This window comes from Enoplosus armatus, chromosome 6 (genome assembly GCF_043641665.1).
Source record: "Enoplosus armatus isolate fEnoArm2 chromosome 6, fEnoArm2.hap1, whole genome shotgun sequence".
NCBI classification, from domain to species: domain Eukaryota; kingdom Metazoa; phylum Chordata; class Actinopteri; order Centrarchiformes; family Enoplosidae; genus Enoplosus; species Enoplosus armatus.
Genome location: NC_092185.1, coordinates 8,512,233 through 8,530,770, shown reverse-complemented (window position 1 = coordinate 8,530,770; position 18,538 = coordinate 8,512,233). Strand labels below are relative to the sequence as shown.

General features: G+C 40.7%; 1 protein-coding gene across 1 annotated transcript in view; it reads left to right on the top strand.

Moving 5' to 3' along the window:
• Positions 1 to 18,319, top strand: part of LOC139286972 (voltage-dependent calcium channel subunit alpha-2/delta-1) — a 54,942-nt gene extending 36,623 nt beyond the window's left edge. The window contains exons 19-39 of the mRNA XM_070907925.1: positions 3,437 to 3,508; positions 3,809 to 3,880; positions 4,584 to 4,645; positions 5,118 to 5,194; positions 7,926 to 7,986; positions 8,081 to 8,172; positions 9,294 to 9,375; positions 9,955 to 10,017; positions 10,605 to 10,708; positions 11,242 to 11,331; positions 11,445 to 11,512; positions 11,612 to 11,650; positions 11,930 to 12,001; positions 13,189 to 13,341; positions 13,678 to 13,730; positions 14,134 to 14,189; positions 14,324 to 14,453; positions 15,175 to 15,287; positions 16,134 to 16,216; positions 16,545 to 16,624; positions 18,283 to 18,319. Coding sequence (XP_070764026.1) covers positions 3,437 to 3,508; positions 3,809 to 3,880; positions 4,584 to 4,645; positions 5,118 to 5,194; positions 7,926 to 7,986; positions 8,081 to 8,172; positions 9,294 to 9,375; positions 9,955 to 10,017; positions 10,605 to 10,708; positions 11,242 to 11,331; positions 11,445 to 11,512; positions 11,612 to 11,650; positions 11,930 to 12,001; positions 13,189 to 13,341; positions 13,678 to 13,730; positions 14,134 to 14,189; positions 14,324 to 14,453; positions 15,175 to 15,287; positions 16,134 to 16,216; positions 16,545 to 16,624; positions 18,283 to 18,319 — 1,659 coding nt within the window. The remainder of the gene's footprint in view (positions 1 to 3,436; positions 3,509 to 3,808; positions 3,881 to 4,583; positions 4,646 to 5,117; positions 5,195 to 7,925; positions 7,987 to 8,080; positions 8,173 to 9,293; positions 9,376 to 9,954; positions 10,018 to 10,604; positions 10,709 to 11,241; positions 11,332 to 11,444; positions 11,513 to 11,611; positions 11,651 to 11,929; positions 12,002 to 13,188; positions 13,342 to 13,677; positions 13,731 to 14,133; positions 14,190 to 14,323; positions 14,454 to 15,174; positions 15,288 to 16,133; positions 16,217 to 16,544; positions 16,625 to 18,282) is intronic.
• Positions 18,320 to 18,538: the final 219 nt, after the last annotated feature.

Here is an 18,538-nt window from a genome sequence, read left to right as displayed (position 1 = left end):
TAAGATAAAAAGAGTAATATGTTTAATTTAGGGAAGCCTTTACTGTACTTTTAGCTGACTTTTAGCCAATTCAATTCATTTTAGATTTGCTAACAATCTTAAGTATGTTTATAACAAGGCTCAAAGTTGAAAAATGAAGAAAATATACAACAACTCCACAAAAACGTCGAGCATTAAATGTCACTTACCATATCAATTTTATGCTGCCTGTCTTGACCGGCCAAAGGCCCCGAGTAGTCTTACAACTCCTCAAATAAATGCAGCAGGACTTGTTAGCCACTGGCGGGTATTAAGATGCGACCCTGTAAAAATTAGCCATGACCCCACAAAAGGTTCCAACCCGCTACTTTCGGCCCGAGGCGAGCAGGCTCTGACAAGCTGCACAGTGGCCATGTGCTGCCCAGGACTGAGATCTGTGTTTGGGGTCATGATGTTCAGAGCGGCACCTCTCTGGATCTGAAACACTGGATCCTTGGGGGACACACACTTACATCCCATCCATCAATCCACAGCTCTCCAAAATCTAATCCATTAAGACAAACACTTATGGATCCAATTATTTTGATTCTCATTTTAAGAGGTTTTATTGGCGAGGTAATTCACATGTTGTCAGCGCACATTAAATCAAGTATTAGTATATAACTGTGACTCTAGGCCTCCGGAAGTTACATGAAATGAGATGTTACTTGTACAGAGACAGTGGAAAACTGGTGCTTAATAGTAAACAAGGAAAAAAACGGTGTTGTTAAATAGATTACGATAACTAGGCTATTTATGAATGTCTATATGTTGCAGTGTTAAGAGATATTGCAAAGCTGCATATTCTCTCTCTCTCTCCCTGTAATAAAGGAGATTACCCTCTTGTTTTTTGTCCACTCTCAATCTTTTCACCCAGACTGAAACACTTAACTCTGGCCAAACTGTGTGCGTGCGTATAAATACTTTTCAAAGTGGTTACTGAGTTGCAGCTGGGAGTGACACAATGTATGTATTTAAAATCATGTTTTTCTTTGGTGGACTTTGAAAACCCCACCCTACCACTCTGTGACATGTAAAACATCAACATGCATCACTGTGCATCTTTTCATAATTTTCCTAGAAAAGGATTCGTAACAGGAAGCTCAGGCTCAGTAATAAGTATGCTGTCACTTTTCATGAGGTGAGACAAAGTATTGTAGATTGCAGAAGTAGTCCCTAAAGGTAGTAATGTCGAGTTTTCTGTATTGTAGTCCCATAGACATCATTTTCAGTAGACATAGAAGTAGGAGATATAACGCATCTGTTATGTGATCTAAAACACTATGTCTGAATTCCCCAAAACTGAAGTGATGGTACATTCTTCTGTCGCTTGTAATTTAAATGTGTGAGTATGTTTTGCAATTGTGCACAAATCCATTTGTCATTCTTAATGGTCTAAGACATGTGATGATTCAGCATTAACTAATTCAAATAGAAGTAAACAAATGGTTAAGTTAATACAAAGGATTTGACTAACTAAAAAAAGTACTTGTTTTGAGTTGTAGTTTTGTAGGAAACAACGTTTCATTTTTTTTTTGTTTGTTTGTTTGCAGTGAAGTTTTTTCTATAGCTCTAAAGGTGTTTTTTTTTAGCTTAGCTTTTCACCTCCCTTTTCCATGAACTCATTCCTTGTTGCACTTTGATTTTAGAAGTGCAGCTAGCATATGTGGGTAGCTGATATCACTGATAAGGTGACTTCAGGTTTCCTCTCAAATGTATACAAAGCAATGAGAGCTGAAAGCAGCCTTGGTGTTATAACACAGACGCACACACACAAAGGCATTGTGGGAATTACATGAATTTAATGTAGCATTCAAGCAAGACAGCATTGTCATTATTATTACTTTCCCATCAACCCTCTGTACTGTGTGTGTGTGTGTGTGTGTGTGTGCGTGTGTGTGTGTGTGTGTGTGTGTGTGTGTGTGTGTGTGTGTGTGTGTGTGTATATATAAGGCTTGGAGGGCTGCCTGTCAATCACTCATTGTCTCATTGAATCAGCCAAATGGGAGATTGTGTGAATACTGATGGTGACCTTGGGCCCTTGAACACTTCCCCCGTGTCTCTCTCTCTCTCTCTCTCTCTCTCTCTCTCTCTCTCTCTCTCTCTCTCTCTCTCTCTCTCTCTGTCTCTCTCTCTCTCTCTCTCTCTCTCTCTGGCTCAGCAGTGGCTCTTTCTGTATTCGATTATGTTTGTAGATATTCCACATTCATCACACCAATCGCCCATGTTGCAGTCGCATTTCTTTTTCATCTCACACCCCTGCTCTCCTCAACAAATCTCTTGCTGACATACAGTATTCTCTCACTCTCTCATTCTTTCTTTTTACTTTTCACTCTTTACCTCTCATTTGATCTCTTCCACTTTGCTATTCACCCCACCCAGTGTTCCCATTGTTCGTTCTTTTCATATCCACTCCTGTCTTTCTTGTATGTATGTTTGATGTTTTGTTCTGTATCACCCAGCGTTACACCTCTTGATCTTTTATTCTTTCTTTTCTCATTTTCATGTTGAGATGCTTCATCTTAATCATCTTCCTTTGCTGCTCCGTTTCATTTCACTTACCGTCAAATGTAAGAAAGTCAACCCATGCCACTTAATTGATTGAGTATTTTGTTTATTGTTTTTCTTGTCTGTGTACTAATTCAGGCTTTATCTCACTTCTGTATGTCGACGTAAATACAAGAAACTATGTATAAAATACTGTATCAAGACTAGTATGCTGTCACTGCATCACCCCACATTTTGAGTCACGCTGTGGAGGACAGACTGGTATCAGATTCCATGTTCTGCTGTTTTATAGAGAAGCACTAGATTACTGCTACCATTTTATACCACCATAAAGCCACTCAGACGTATAGGGTTTTTAAGAGAGGACATTAATAGGGTCTAGTGTCACTTTGTATCAAATCTGATTCAGCTGTATCTGGTGTCACAGATACGTTGTCAAAACGCTGCCATATGGTACCCTCTGTATTTTATTCCATGGATCTGATTAGATTCATGTGTTTAGGAAAATGATTGGCCTTGCTCCTGAATGGAATACAAAAGAACATTGTGGCTCAAATAATTAAAGTCAATGTTATTCAATGCAATGGCTGTACTAAGATGCAGAGGGATATTCTTCTTTATGGCTGATTGCCATAGTAAGAACCCATCTCTGAATAACAATTGTAAAATGGTCTACTGCATTTTATAACGTTTTACTTTATCAACTCATCAGGCTTTAGATAGAGTGATATGAAAGTGAGTTATTACATAATAAATTTTGCTTCCAGCCAAATGACTCAGAATAAGTCTAAAGTAAAGGGTTCTTCTTTGTTTTGTTCACATTGATCCTATTATGTGTGATTAGGTTTGTTTGTGTGTAGTATTCTCAAGTTGTGACACAGTTCAGACTGAAATATCATCCTTTCCACAGAATCCTAAATTCCAGGAACCTGTTACCCTAGACTTCCTCGATGCTGAGCTGGAGAATGACATCAAAGTTGAGGTAGAGTGTGCAGAAACACAGAACCCCCCCTGCCATACACATAAACACACACACACACACACACACAAGCAAAGGCACAGGGGTGAATCCACATCCAGGCAGGTATTCAGGTGCCAGATGTCTCATGTCTCCTCATAAGGCTATCATGATCAGTCCCTGCAAGTGATTTACTTAGTGTCCCTAACTTGTTAGTATGAGTTTATGAGACAAAATGTTCAAATCAGCTGATACTCAGTGAATCAGATCCTGTGACACTGGAAGTACACGTATACTGTCTGTTTCTTCGTCTCGCCCCTATAGATCAGGAGGATGATGATTGATGGTGAGACAGGTGAACGTACCATTCACACTCTGGTGAAAACTCAGGATGAGGTAAGAGAAATAATGGAAGAGGCTTAACATATTACTCTAGAGTGTGTTTGGGGACTTTTCTTTGGATGCTTTTGGAGTGGTCTGCTATCCTGTTCTGTGGTAATGCTGCAGAGATGTTCTCAGACATTGTCAAATAGACAAACTGCGGCTGAAATAACAATATATTTTCAGCAACATTTAATCCATTATACAACGGAAAATGTGAGACTTCTGTTACAGTGATATAGTGTTGTCACTATAATAAAGTAATTCAGCTAATTCATTAACATACTAAGGAAGTAGTTGGTTTGAATATTTATGATCTTACATTTGTGAGGCTCATGGCTTTTGTTTTTTTCACGTACTTCATCATTTCTAAAAACAAAAATGCAAACCTTATGCTTTCCTCTTGCATTTTATGTTGCTACATATCAAGTTGTCGTACTCCCTGCTACAAGAAGCCATTGTTTACTGTTGTTTGCAGTAATTAAGGTCATCTTGCAGAGAGGATAGCTTAGAATATCCCTCCACTAATACATAGAGAGAAAACACAAATCAGCTGCTGATTGTGTGCCAGACTTCCTTGTTTGAGCTGAAAATGGTCTTTTTATAATCTCATTTTCACCTGGATGTTATACAGATAAATAAAAAAAATGAGCACTACTTACATTAACATTACAAAGCACCTCTGAGTGTCAGTTCCTGTGTATATCATCTTTGGCAGAGGTACATAGATCGAGGAGTCAGGACCTATACGTGGGCACCAGTCAATGGAACAGATTACAGGTGAGCCGTCACCGTAATTATGTAATATTTCTTTCTTTCATTAAGCTGTCTCCATGTCACTTAGGGCAATTCACTGCCGCCAACTACTGAGAGCACTCCAGTTGATGGAGGACACTACTTAAACCAACAGGGGTCACTCTCTGGTTTCTAACATCAGGCTCAGCTTGGTTAATGGGAAAGCTTTTAAGTTAAGATATTTTTTGTGTTTCAGTGAATATGCAGAAAGGAACGGCTTTCTGAAAAACATGAAAATCTTAATTAGTTGGGGTTTTTTTCTTGGCTAATAGAAATTCCCTAAAATCACATGCAAGTAAAGTATTTAAAGGCACTTCACAGAACATTTTGGAAAACATTGCATGCTTTGAATGACCTTTGAATTGGAACTTAGAACAGTTTCAGTTTCATAAAACAAATGATTCACTCAAACCACAACATTCTATCACCAGTGTGACTGTGATTGTGCTTTCTGCAGCCTGGCTCTTGCTCTGCCCAAGTACAGCGAACACTTCATTCAAGCTAAACTGGGGGATGACATGAAACAAGCCATGTGTGAGTATAGCATACACCCTCATGATAAACAGTGTGCAAACAAATAAGTCAGATTGAATTTTGCTGGTGCCTCACAACCAACTCCCATGCATACTTTCTCTGGGTCGTACTCTTGAGTATCTCCTCTTGCTTTGTATCACTCGCTCCTAGCTGGATCCACAACCACTCCTTTGTATATGCTGCTCAGATCAGCGGATCCCCACGGTGCATTTCTTTTTGTAGTGTAACCCACTGGTCAGTCGCCCTGCACTCCCACACACACTCATGCACATGCCTTCCTTCTCCCAGACCCAGCCCAAGCACTAGCTCTTTTGATCTTGTCAACATTTTGCTCTTCTCTCCTTCTTTACTCCCCTCTTCTGGCCCTCCTGCTGGCTTAGGAGAAGACGAAACCTCCCATGCCTCCTCTCCCTGCTCATTATCGCCTCTCCTACCAAAAGTTTTTTTTTCTTCTGTGTTCTGTGTTTCAGTGGCCAATTCCATCTCTCTGCCTTTTCTGCCGCAAATGTTTCATGGGGCTAAAGAGAATACCCAAAGCAGACAGACTTTACTCTCTGTCTCTCTGTTTTTCTCTCTCTCTATCTAATCTGTAAACCTGTCCTCACCTCATTCTCTTTCTTCCTCCTAATATCCCTCTCCCCTCCCCCTTTTTTCTTTTTTTTAAGCTTTTTTTTTTTGCTCTGTCTGTGCTCTCAAGGCTGTTTCGCTGTATGATATACTCGGGCTGCTTCTCCTAACAGCTTATAATCACAAGGACAAAACTCATTCATATACACACATACTGTTTGTGCAACTGTCTCTCTTCATATAATTCTTTGCACTTTGATTCTGATGCTAGTCATTCTCTCCTGTCCTGCTTCCACACTGGGATTTTTCAGCTTCTTCTTGGGGCAAGTACTTACTATTCTCTGTCTTCCTCTTGCTATGTGATGTTCTTCCACTGCAGAAGCATGTTTGTCCTCTATATGCTTGCGTGATTACATATGGATGGATGGATGGATGGATGGATGGATGGATGGATGGATGGATGGATGGATGGATGAATGGATGGATGGATGGACAGACTCTGAGGTATGAATGCTTAATTATGACTTTATAGATGCATGGAGGGATAGTCGCTTTGATCAAGGGATATAATTAGCAGGAAAACACCAGATTCAGCACATAACCATCTGGCTTTAGTGGATTCTTCATAACTTTGATGTGACACCACAAAGCATAAACAGCTAATGGTGCAGTTATTCCAACAAATGAGATTTTGACTGAGTGTTTCGGCCTCTGTATCCCTCCCTCTCTGCCATAACGAGTCTGTCACTGTGCCATAAAGGCTGTCAGAACGTTTACAGGCCTGTTAAAGAAAGTAACACACCATGCCTTGCTGCCACAGACTACTCCGATAGGGAGTTTGGGACTCTAAAGTTCTCTGTACAGCCATATAGAGTTTCACGCTGGAGCCAGACCTTCAATACCTCGATTCATCTTACCGCTTTCCTGCAGTAGGTTGTTCCTGCAGCCACTTGTCCTCCTAATACATTCGGGAGGGTCCCTAGCCGAGGGTGTGATGGATGAACATTTTCATCCATATAGCAGGAATGCTGCATGCATTGAATAAATGGCCTAATACTGGGGTTGAAGAGATGGTGACAGAGAAGTAAAGAGCAAGAAAGAAGAGAAAGAATGTATGGTGTGGAAAGCAATTGGCCATAGAGACACCCTGCCCTGTCTATAGAGACAGCGGGACAATGAATCTGCCTGTAATGTTTTATGTGAAGGACATTGTTTCATCCTGCACCAGATTTCCATGACCCCAAGGAAACTCGGTGCTCAGTGATTTTTTTCGCAGACTGCACCACACGACTCAATATATTTTAAAGGCAATGTCAAAAATGTCTTCATTTTAAGAGACCAGTGAATGATGGCCGTTGATGCCTGTCATGTCATTTATGAGATACGAATTACCAGACAGTATTTTAAATGGAATCCAGAGCCAGAGCAGACAAAGCATAGAGTGGAAGGAATTTTCTTTATTACTGCTGTATGTTTACATGTTGTTTCCTTGCAAGCCCATGTAGTAGTTCCCCTCTGATCATTTCCTGTTCTGCATTTCTAAAAAGTGCACTCAGTCTGTTTTTTTTATATTCAAAGTGTGTCTGTGAGATCTACTATTCTTTCACTGCAGCATAGCATTTTATTACCTACTGTGGGAAATACTTACAATTTTCCACATATTTTCCAAGGTATGACATCATTTGTCAGATGATGAATGCATTTTTATTACCCTTTGTCTTTCCTACTTTCTCCTGTCCTCATCTCTTTCTCTCTGGGGTCACAACAGGGCAAGAAGGCAAGTATTTCTCACTCAGTTATTCTCTCATGGCTCCCCACTGCACCTCCATCCACACTCCCCACCTTAATCCATCACCTCATATCTGTCCAATATTTTGTGTCTCTGCGTGCATGCATGTGTGTGGGGGGGCTTTCAGGTATGTAAGTATGTGCACTACTGTGTTCATGTATCAACCACTGGCATTTCTTAAAATGTGATATAACCATTCAGTTGTCCTGTGTTTCTAGGTTCATGTAGTCATCTCACAGCACAAACACCAATGCATTAACACAATTTCATAAATAGAAATCACACTTTTAAGCACCTAATTCACAGTTTGGAATATTCACAATCTTATCAGTTACAGTATGAGCCTAAACCAGGTGTTTTTTGTGTTCTCAAAAGCCATGGACACTATACAGCTGGAGAGGTTTGATGAGTTTGGTTACACCTACATCGCTCCAAGGTGAGTGATCCCGACACTACTGTACAACCCACTTTCCCTATACAGGAACAAACAAGGGGGCTGAGATTGAAACTGATCAATACTGTTTCTTCAGGGAGTACTGCAAAGAGCTGAAGTTGTCACTCAACAACACCCAGTTTCTCCTCAACTTCAGCCAGTACATTGATAGGAACACTCCAGATGCATGTGAGTCATGCATCTTTTTCACTGTTATTTCACTTTACACATTTGCACTGGTTGTGATATCAGTTTGCTGCACTGTTTGTATTCATATGAGTAATAAAATACCCCTGACCCACACAACGTCACCTAAATCAATATACAGTGTGTTTTGCATAGCTGTGCAGTAACATGTGCAGTAATGAGAGTGGAAGTTTGTGTGTATGTATACATCAATGATATTGTTGTTAGTCATTGTGGCATTTTCCACTCTGATATCACGATGATCAGCATCTGAAGGTCGGAGAATGACTTTGGTCACTAGATTAGTGTGGCCTAAGCAGAGTGACATCAGCCCGATCGACTGAGTTTCCTAGAAGCCTGATGCTGTCATGCTACACAATGACTCACAATGTTTGATTTGTCATCATCTAATGGATCTACCCCCTTGTATGGCTTACCACCATCATCCACCTAATGGATTTAGGTATCCTTGATCCATTTTAACCCGAGGTCAAGCCATATACTTAAGCAATAATGCCTTTCTTGTTGCTGTATGTGCAGTATCTTCTTGCAATTTATTTTTGAGTCTTTCTGAAAAGTTATGGACATGATTTAAAACAACACTCAATGGAAGCTGTATTGAAACTGTGTGCTAATGTTATTCTTTTTTTGAAAAGTAACTTTTCTTGATAAAACTCAGTACCTTGGCATCATCTCTCTCCTAACGCCGCAACAGCCAATCCTTTACAAAGTACTTCCTGCTGTCTGCATGTCTAGTGGTCACTCAGAGAAGACCTAAAAAAAAAAAACACTGCTGGATGATTTCCCAACAAGTGCCATGAGATCATTTTGTTCCCCCTCATTTATCCAGGGAGAAGATTTGGCTGAACACACCTGCACTTTTTCAGCCTGACTTTCACCTTCATACACTTAATAACTAGTCTTCTCAGTATTCTTACTAGTGAACAGAGCAGGATAAGTGCTTTGCTCAGTGGCACATCAGTAGTAATTCTTGTGCAAGCCAAAACAGATTTATAAACAATAGCCTGCCATTGCTTCCATTACCGTATTTCCCTGCTAAGAACTGTTATTGTGGTGTTGTGATGTCCGCAATATGTGAAATGGATCTTGTCTTTTATCCATAGGTAACGTGTCCCTGGTGAGTCGACTGATCCTGGATGCAGGTCTGACAGCTGAGCTGGTTAAACTTTGGAACGAGCAGACAGTGTGAGTGCCAAACCTTTTTGTCCTTCTCTGTTTTCAAGAAATGCAAAGATGTAGTCATCTTTTTCTACCTTGCAGTATTTAACTGTACTTGTAAGTATTTCTTCTTATATGGAAATCTGTGTTGCACGTGTCTGCTGTTTCTTTGTACAACCATAGCTGATGCTTATTTCATGCACAATTTACTGACTATCTGAGAGTTTTATTTCTTTCTTTTCTACTCTGGGGTGATTTGATCGTGTCTAACTAGTGAAACACGATGAAAGCAAAGCACAAAATGCATATCACACCCAACCATACTGTGCCAAGACATGCTGTTTTTGAGAGGAAAATGAAGTAATTATATCAGTGTGTTTCCTTTCATGGTATGCCCGCTTGTCTGAAACAATCTGAACACACACTTACACACACACTGCAGGGTATCTGTTTAACATTAGGCCATACAGAGACAAGTGACTGTGGGCATAAAACAATTTGTGTCATGTCTGCAGCTTGGTCTCACAGTTCACAAACACTTTGTCCAATATTCGTCAGTGCGATTGACTTTGATGTTTGATTGGCTGTTGTTTTCCATGCTCTCAGTGATGGGATAACGGCCAGGTTTGTAGCCACAGATGGAGGAATCACAAGAGTCTACCCAAGAAGGTACTCTCCCCTCTTTCTTCTCAGTTTCACTTCTAGTGTTCTAGCGCTAAAGCTTTGGCCAAATATCTGGTGGTGTAAATGTGTGAGATGAAAATGGATACAGACTGTAATACTCTTAGGTTGACCGCTTTTGGCTGCTTTACTCACCTGCTCCACTGGGTTATTTTCCAGAACATAGAGGGATTAGATCCTTTCAGCTGAACTCCCAAAGCTTGCCAGGCCAGAACAGGACATGGGTCAGATCCACAGATCCAGCAGCCAAATGCAGATCATTTCCCTCAATTTCCTTGCTGCTACTTTTGTCTGAACTACACTCAGGGGTTCCACTTGGTCAGAGTATAACATTCCAACTGAAGATGAATGCATATTCCTCCTGACTATAAAACATGAAATACAATCAGTTATTGCTTTTACTGGATCATGCCCTTCACATATATCATCTGCATTGGGTGTGACTGATTCCAATGACTAACATTTGGCTACAGATTAAAATATAAATTGTTCCGATAGATCAAACACATTTGCTTGGTGTTTTATGCCTATAATGGTCCATATATAATATTACGTGACTATATTAATGTTTTCAGCGCTGGGGAAGAGTGGACTGAGAATCCGGAGACATATGAGTCCAGCTTCTACAAAAGGACCCTGGACAATGAAATTTATATTTTCACAGCTCCATCTTTCAACAGTAAGTTTTCTGAAAGGTCTGATTATGTGTATGTGTGTGCGCACTTTTCTGTGCATGAGGATTTTCAGTGTGGCCTGGCTCTGAGCCCATGCTGCTCTCTGCTTTTGGATGTCATCCCAACCCTACTGGCAAAGATCACACTCTCAGGCCTCTGATATCACTCTCTTTATCCTTCTCCTTTTCCCGCTGTGTCTTTCAGCGCTCATCCCCTCCCTCCCCCCCTGTATACTTCCTGCTATCTCCACTGATCTCTCTAACAGACAGGACAGGCAAACGTCAGTGTAATGTAACCGTGCTTACAGTGACACTTGACTGGATTAACACATGTACTGGCTTCACAGACTCCACTACACTCACATAAGTTACAAGCGGCTAAAAATGTATGGAATTTCCCGGAATGGATAGCGATTATTCCTACTTAACTGTGATTCGCATTCTGAAATGTTCTCTGCCATGTACTTTTAAACATGATTTCGGTTAAATTGCCATGATTATTGTGTCTCTTCCCTTGTGTATCCCTTCTCAATTTGCAGCAGAGGGCAGGGAGCCTGTTTCTGAGTCAGGTATTCTAGTGAGCAAAGCAGTGGACCTCACAATTGACGAAGTCACACTCAAACCAGCAGGTCAGTCTTGCTAATATCAGGTTGATTGCGTGTTGAGATGCAACATTAATGAAAAGACTCAATAGCTACTTATCAAAGTTGTACCTCTGCCTGTTTTGTGCTTTGTTCTGTAGTGGTGGGAGTGAAACTCAATGTCTCATTCTGGATGAACAGTTTCATGAATGCTACACTGAAACTAAATGTAAGTTTATTTGTATTCTATACAACTTTGACAACTTTACCTTTTGTTGTACAGTACTGATTTCTTGCCTGGCTCACTTTTTATCTATTTTTTATTTAGTGCAAAGATGAGATCTGTGGCTGTCTGAGGAATGACAAGGTACAGCAATGCAGTTTACTGAATGTAATCTGAGAACTTTGTGTTAAACATATTGTTTATGTTCTCTAAGATGTTTTTCCCTTATCATGGTTGACAGCCTTGATGTTCATGTTACCTTACACTACATAAGAAAACCATTATGATAAGACCTTTGCCTACAATGTATTTAAGCTTGATTAGTATCTCTTTTTAAAATACTCACAGATGATTTTCAATTTCCACATTTTTACCCCTTAGATTTATTGCATTTTTTAGCTGTTTATCTTTTTTACCCTGCAGCATGTGGACTGTGTGATCCTAGACGATGGGGGATTCCTTCTCATGTCCAATCAGGATGAGTATATCACCCTGGTGAGTTACCAGCAACCATGTATGCTTCACATATCTGTTATCCTTCTCCAAATTATCAGTAATTGATAAACCATCACACACTAAAACATCTGTAGTCACATATTCAGAAAAGTCACATTTCTCTGCCTTCCTACATACCTAGCTCGTATTTCCTTTGTCACAGGACTCCATCAATCTCATATAGAGGTCAAATAACGGGCTTATGACTCAGCTAAGTTATGAGGTCTGTTAGCTCTGAGCTGTTTGAAAGCTCCTGTAGGACAGCAGTACATCCACGTCTCCGGTAAAGTAAAGCACTAGCCACTGGAGGAGGATCAAAGGGAAGGTTCTGATGGGTTTTAGTCAGTCATGGAAGCTGTAGTGAAGCAAGTCCCCTGTGTATGCAAGAAGTCAGCTCTGCTCTGTTAACTCCACTTGTTCAGGCTGCTATAGGCCCCTGTCTGTCAGTGGTAGGCTATACAGTGGGTTTGGAAACATTTCATGTCAGTCAACACATCTATCTGCTGCCTTTGATCCATTCTAACATCACAATGTCAGGCATACAGTTTATGATCTTCAGGTATTTGAATTAGCACCCTCCTATCTAGTTTTAACATCATGTGATACATTTGGTGTCTGTTGGGATCATGCAGAATTTTTGGGCTGTCTTTGTGCCATAGCAGGACAATAGTTACATATTGTAACCATAGTTCTATGATCACGGCCCGAACCCTTCATCAGGGCTAAGCCATTCCTCTTTACATACCATCTTAACATATCGGCTTGTCAAACAATTTCATACATGTTATATGCTCAGCCAGTTAGACTAAGCTCATTCATCCCTATGAAGCCCCTATAAAAGAAGACCAATCCCCCAATTGCTCCTTCACCAGGTGTTCAGCTACTTGTGAAACTACAGAGTGACCCGCTCTGACTGTAATCATAGGATTGTAAATATGTGACATTCATTCTCTGATACACAGGCTTCACCTTTAACCTGGTCTGTTGGTTCATAACAAAACATTAAGCGTGACTGTTTAAGCACGTAAATGCACACCTTCAGTGATGTGCAACAGTGAATGGCTAACACTCTGTCCAGCCCTGTCAGAGGAAATAGCACACAGCTCTATGTTTTGTTTGTACAAGCAGAGTCTTACACTGCTTATACTTTTGTTTGTGTCTGTGTGTGTGTGTGTGAACTCGTCTAGATAGGTCAGTTCTTTGGCGAGGTGGATCCTGTGCTGATGATCAACCTGGTCAACACCTCCTTGTACTCCTTCAATAAGACCTATGACTACCAGTCTGTCTGCGACCCAGAGAGAGACAGCAAGGCTGCAGCAGGACCCCGCTCCGTCTTTGTGGTTAGATACTCACTCACACAAGCTGCCAGAGAGCAGTCAATCTCTTTCTGATAATTATTGTTTACACATCTATGCATTTACAGTAAGTTAGCCTTTATTCTACATGCTGGTAGGGATGGGGAAATGTTGATACAAAAATACTGATTCTTGATTCTTCTAGTTTCTAATATTGTGATTATATATTAATTTGTTTTTGATATCTATATTCTTAATAGTAATATAAAATGGCCTAATGAAAAAAATCATGATTCATGACTGAATTGATTTTTTTTCCATCCCCATCTGCTTTGTTTTGGAATTGACTCTACATGACTTTCTCTTCCTGTCCTCCTCCAGCCTACCATTGCAGACTTGCTCAGTATTGGCTGGTGGGCCTCCAGTGCTGCCTGGTGAGTGTACAGGTTGTGTGTTTGTGTGTTTGTGTTTCTGTGTTTTGTTTCTTCCACCGTTTGTGTTTGTTTGTTTTTTTTTTGTATGCGTTTTAGAGTGGGAGTACATTTGTACTTTAGGGTAGGAGTTTGTATGGGAGTGGGCTTGTATGTTGTTGAGGGATGAAGCTGGCAGGGTCAGCGTAGGACAAGGGCAGTTACACAACATCATACTGCATCACTATCTGTACGACTGAAGAATGACTGATACTTCCCTCGACATTTACATCACCAGTGACTCTAGCCTTGTACAGATGTGTGGCTGTTATTAAACAGTGCTTGGTTGGTCAATGTAAATAAGTTAAAGATGCTCTATTGACTCATCCATGTGACTCATTTAGTTTTTTTCATTCTCTGCATCTAGGTCGATACTCCAGCAGCTCTTCTTTGGTCTCATGTTCCCCAACCTTCTAGAAGCAGGTGAGCAACAACAGATGTGATTGTGTAAAGCCTCATTGGCAACCTGTATCTTCATTTGATCACTTTTAAACCCACCACTTTCTCACAAATCCTTTCCTGTGTTTTTCTTCATTCAACATGTCTCTTATTTCCAGTGGAGTTAGCAGATGAAGATATACCAGATGCCATGTTTAAGGAAAGCTGCATCACAGAGCAAACTCAGTACTTCTTTGACAATGATGAAAGATCCTACTCAGGTGTCCTGGACTGTGGAAACTGTTCCAGGTATGTGGGTGCTTCGTGTGAGTGTGTGTGTGCAAATCTGTATGTGTTCCCGTTTCAGTGGCTCTGTCATACTGTAAAAGAGATTAAAGATTTTCCACCTCTTACTGTATCTTCTTCCTGAACATCCTTCTGTTTAATGGTCTGCAGGAAAAGTGTTAGTTTCCTGGCCTCTTTCTGTTTTCCAGCCTGATTTCAGGCAGCTGTTTTCTGATGAGTTCTGATCAGACACAGATTACCTTGATCTGTCAGTGACCGGAATTGCAGAGGGAAGCACAAAAGCTCTTTTATCTGTTTTTCTTCCTTCGCTCTCTGGCTATACTTCAAACTCACTAATACACATTCACGGACCACTGCACTTTTACTTTGCTCTAACCTCCTTTTGTGTCAATTTGGGCTGTCGGAGGGGGTTAAATATGGCTGTAATTACTGAGTGTTATGAGTCCCACGTGTCTGGTGCTTTACTCCCCAATGTTAACGACTGTAGACTCAGAAACTTTCATGACTACCATAAAAAGAGAATCCCAAGAGGAGAGAAGAGGTATGAATGTGCATATATGTGCACAATTGCACTCATACCAGTGTGTATATACAGTATATACTGTATACTCTACAGGAGCTGCATGATATCCTTACACCACAGGCATATTACTGTATGATTACTGTATCGACTGTTTACCAGTGTGTGTGTGTGTGTGTGTGTGTGGCCATGTGTGCTTTCTAGGATGTATCGTGCCGAGAAGCTGCCGAACACCAACCTAGTGTTCCTGATCACTGATGCCAAGGCAACGTGTTTGTCGTGTGACCCCAGGCCGCTACGACAGGCTGAACAACCCTGTATCCTTTCACTCAACTCGTAAAAATCGGACACTGAGTTACGCTTCCTTTTTACTTTCCAGCCCTCCATCCATCACCGATATGACAGCGGGGCTTTAAACTCTCAATACAAGGACACACACCTAAGGAGTTTGCAGTAGGTCCCCCCTGAATGTTCACGGGTGAACAGTAAACCAGATGCACAGCATATGAAAGCCTGTCTCACATTACCCCCAGATTAGATTTCTTTGTTTAAATTCATCTGGGCTGCATGCTGCCATCAGGTTGAATTAAGGTTAAGAGCAAGGGTGTGTTTGTGTGTATGTACCACGTATATATATATATATATATATATATATATATATATATATACAGGATATCTGTTTGACAGATGTGTCTTGAATGTAGCTTCCTGCTGTTGTAACAGTACAGGTGTCATCATCAGAGGTCGCCATGGGGTCACAACAAAGGCCTCCAGTTACTAATAAGGACACCACTCAACACACATCCATATACACACACATATGGCATGGCTTAATAATAAAGATTAATTCAAATGTCAGTGTATTATGACTCACAATCACTTGGTCCATAATACTGTTTGATCACATGAAGTATCATGTTTAATTATGTCTAGGACGGCCTTTGGAATTGTTTTATTTTCTAGCTGTGAATAGAAGATCAGCAAATATCTGGAAAAAATAAAATAACTCACAGTGTCCCTAGCCAAGGCTGTTGAGTTAGAACTACAAAAGGCTTTTTGGCAGGGAAATTAAAAGTCAGCACATCATTTAATTGCTGTTGTTAAAAGTGTTAAATGTGCACTGCTGATGGTAAATCGCTTTTTTCCTGAGAGTGTCTGTTCAGCTGAAGGTCCAGATCCATGCAAGCTGGCTCAGAATCCCAGACACCGCAAAGGGCCGGACGTGTGTTTTGACAACAACGAAAACGTAAGACACAACCACACATGTGCCTTTGTGCAGAGAACATTGCTGGAAACAGCTCCATTAGTGCGGCTTCACAGTTGGCTTCTGTCAATTTCTGTCTGGTTTTCATCAGCATTCTGCATAGATTCAACGTGCTGTTGGCTGCTTGCTCTTCCACTCTGATTCATTCATTATTTATCAATTTATTATTATTTTTATTGCGTTTTTTGAATGCATGCAATCAACACTCAATTGTCTTTATTTCTCTTCCTTCATGTGATCTTTTTACTCATCATCTGTCATTCTTGTTCTATAATCCTGCATCCCCCTGGCGACTGCTCTACACTGGTAGGATGAGCCCTTGTGCCCAATCAGCAGAGGTTCTACATTGAGCCCCACACCTCTCTTTTTTTTACTGGTGCTGAGTTCAGGGTCAGTGTCCTCGCACTGCTTCATGCTTCTTCATTACTGACGTATATGCCACTATGATCTTTACTATTCCTGGGCCATTGCAGTGTGCTTGACAAGGGCAAACAATGGCATGCCGATCCTCACAGTTGGTTTGACGTAATGTAAATATTTGTTTCATGTCAATCTCCACCCATCCCACTAAAACATGATGATGTTATCTGCTCAGGCTGATCCACCTGACTAACTCTCACAAACACATAGATTTACGTATATTTACACATTTCTTCCCATATATCTATGTATTTACGTTGCTAGGTTGTTTTTTTTTCAAACACATTCAAATCATTTGAAAAGGAAATGACCCACTAAAACAAGTAAATAACACACTGTAATAACAAGCAGTTGGGATTTATTTCTCTCTCTGCATGCCTATCCCCCTAATATACTGCTACATCTTTCTTTGGCATCTTACCTTTTGTTTTGTTTTTGTTCTTGTTTCGGACCCAAACAGATGGAGAGCATATTGAATCTTGGCAGTTAAAATAGTTAAATCAATTCAATTTAATAGCACACCATTCAATAATAGCAACACAAAACTATGAATAAATATATCTGAAGGTGTATATTTTTATTGAGAATTGCTAAATGCTTTGTCTTTCAGAAATATGTAAGCATTTTGCGTAACTTTTAGGGTTTTAGGGATTGCAATGCAACATTCAGACTGGAAAAGATCTGATGGAAGTTCATGTATTGTACCGTTTGAGCTAAATCAGTAAAACAAAGGAGCAAGGTGGATAAATCATGTGTGAGATCATTGCATCACCACCCAACTTTGAAGAGTTTATAAGACGTCTAAATATTTGGAAAAATTATTTCCCATATCTTTGTGAACTCAGCCTTTCATTGTGTTCTAAAGGCGTAGATCACACACATAACAGGCCACTAATTCATGTGCCTGCATGTTTATATTGTGGAGAGGCTGTGCTGGGAGGCAAAGGGAAGGCGAGGAATGGCTGAGGAAGTAGATGAACAGAGTAAAAGTAGGCCGCGTCCCTTTTCCTCTTTCCATCTGTCCCATTACTTTTGGCTCAACTCCTCGTAGGAAGACAGTTTGTGTCCAGGCCAGTCCATTTTGTCACTGGTGTAAACAGAGGAAGCTTCACATGGCTTTCCTGCCCTTTGAATACAGAAGACTCCCACCTCTTTCTCCTAGGACTTTGGCATGCACGGATATCCTGAATACTCCCATCAAATGCAAAAAAGCCACGCACTGTGGTGGGCAGGTGCATGTGCATACACACACATGCACGAAAAGCAGAATGAGGTTGGAAACACCTCTATAACTGCAACACAGCTTTTAAATTAATTCAATTTGGGAAATGTGCTTGTTTGCTTTCTTTCCGAGGGTTAAATGAGAAAATTGATACCACTCTGCCTGTATCGTAGATATACAAGTGTCCTCAGCTGCTAGTTAGCTTAGCGCAAACACTGGAAATGGGGAAACAGCTACCCTGGCTCTGCACTCAGCCTAGGGATAGTCCGGCACATATTCCCCCTTAAAACCATAAAATGACATTTTTAGTTTCAGTTCATAAGTAGTGATGATGGTGGTAGTTGTGGTAGAGCTACTGGAAGTAGGAGAAGACTGTTTATCTAATGACAACTGATTTGTCCAACAGGAAGATGATTCTGATTGTGGAGGCGGGACCTGCCTAAGCCCGTGTCTTTGGCCAATGCTTGGGCTCCAACTACTACTGCTGTGGCTCACCGCATCTTTATGACATCCATGACCCCTACACACAAACACACTCATACACCCACACACTGATCATCATCTCATTTCACAAGAGACCAGAGGACACTCCAGTAATGCCATCCAGGATGTATGCAGAATATTTGCAAGACATTTTTATCAGCATTTCCATTTTCCTATGC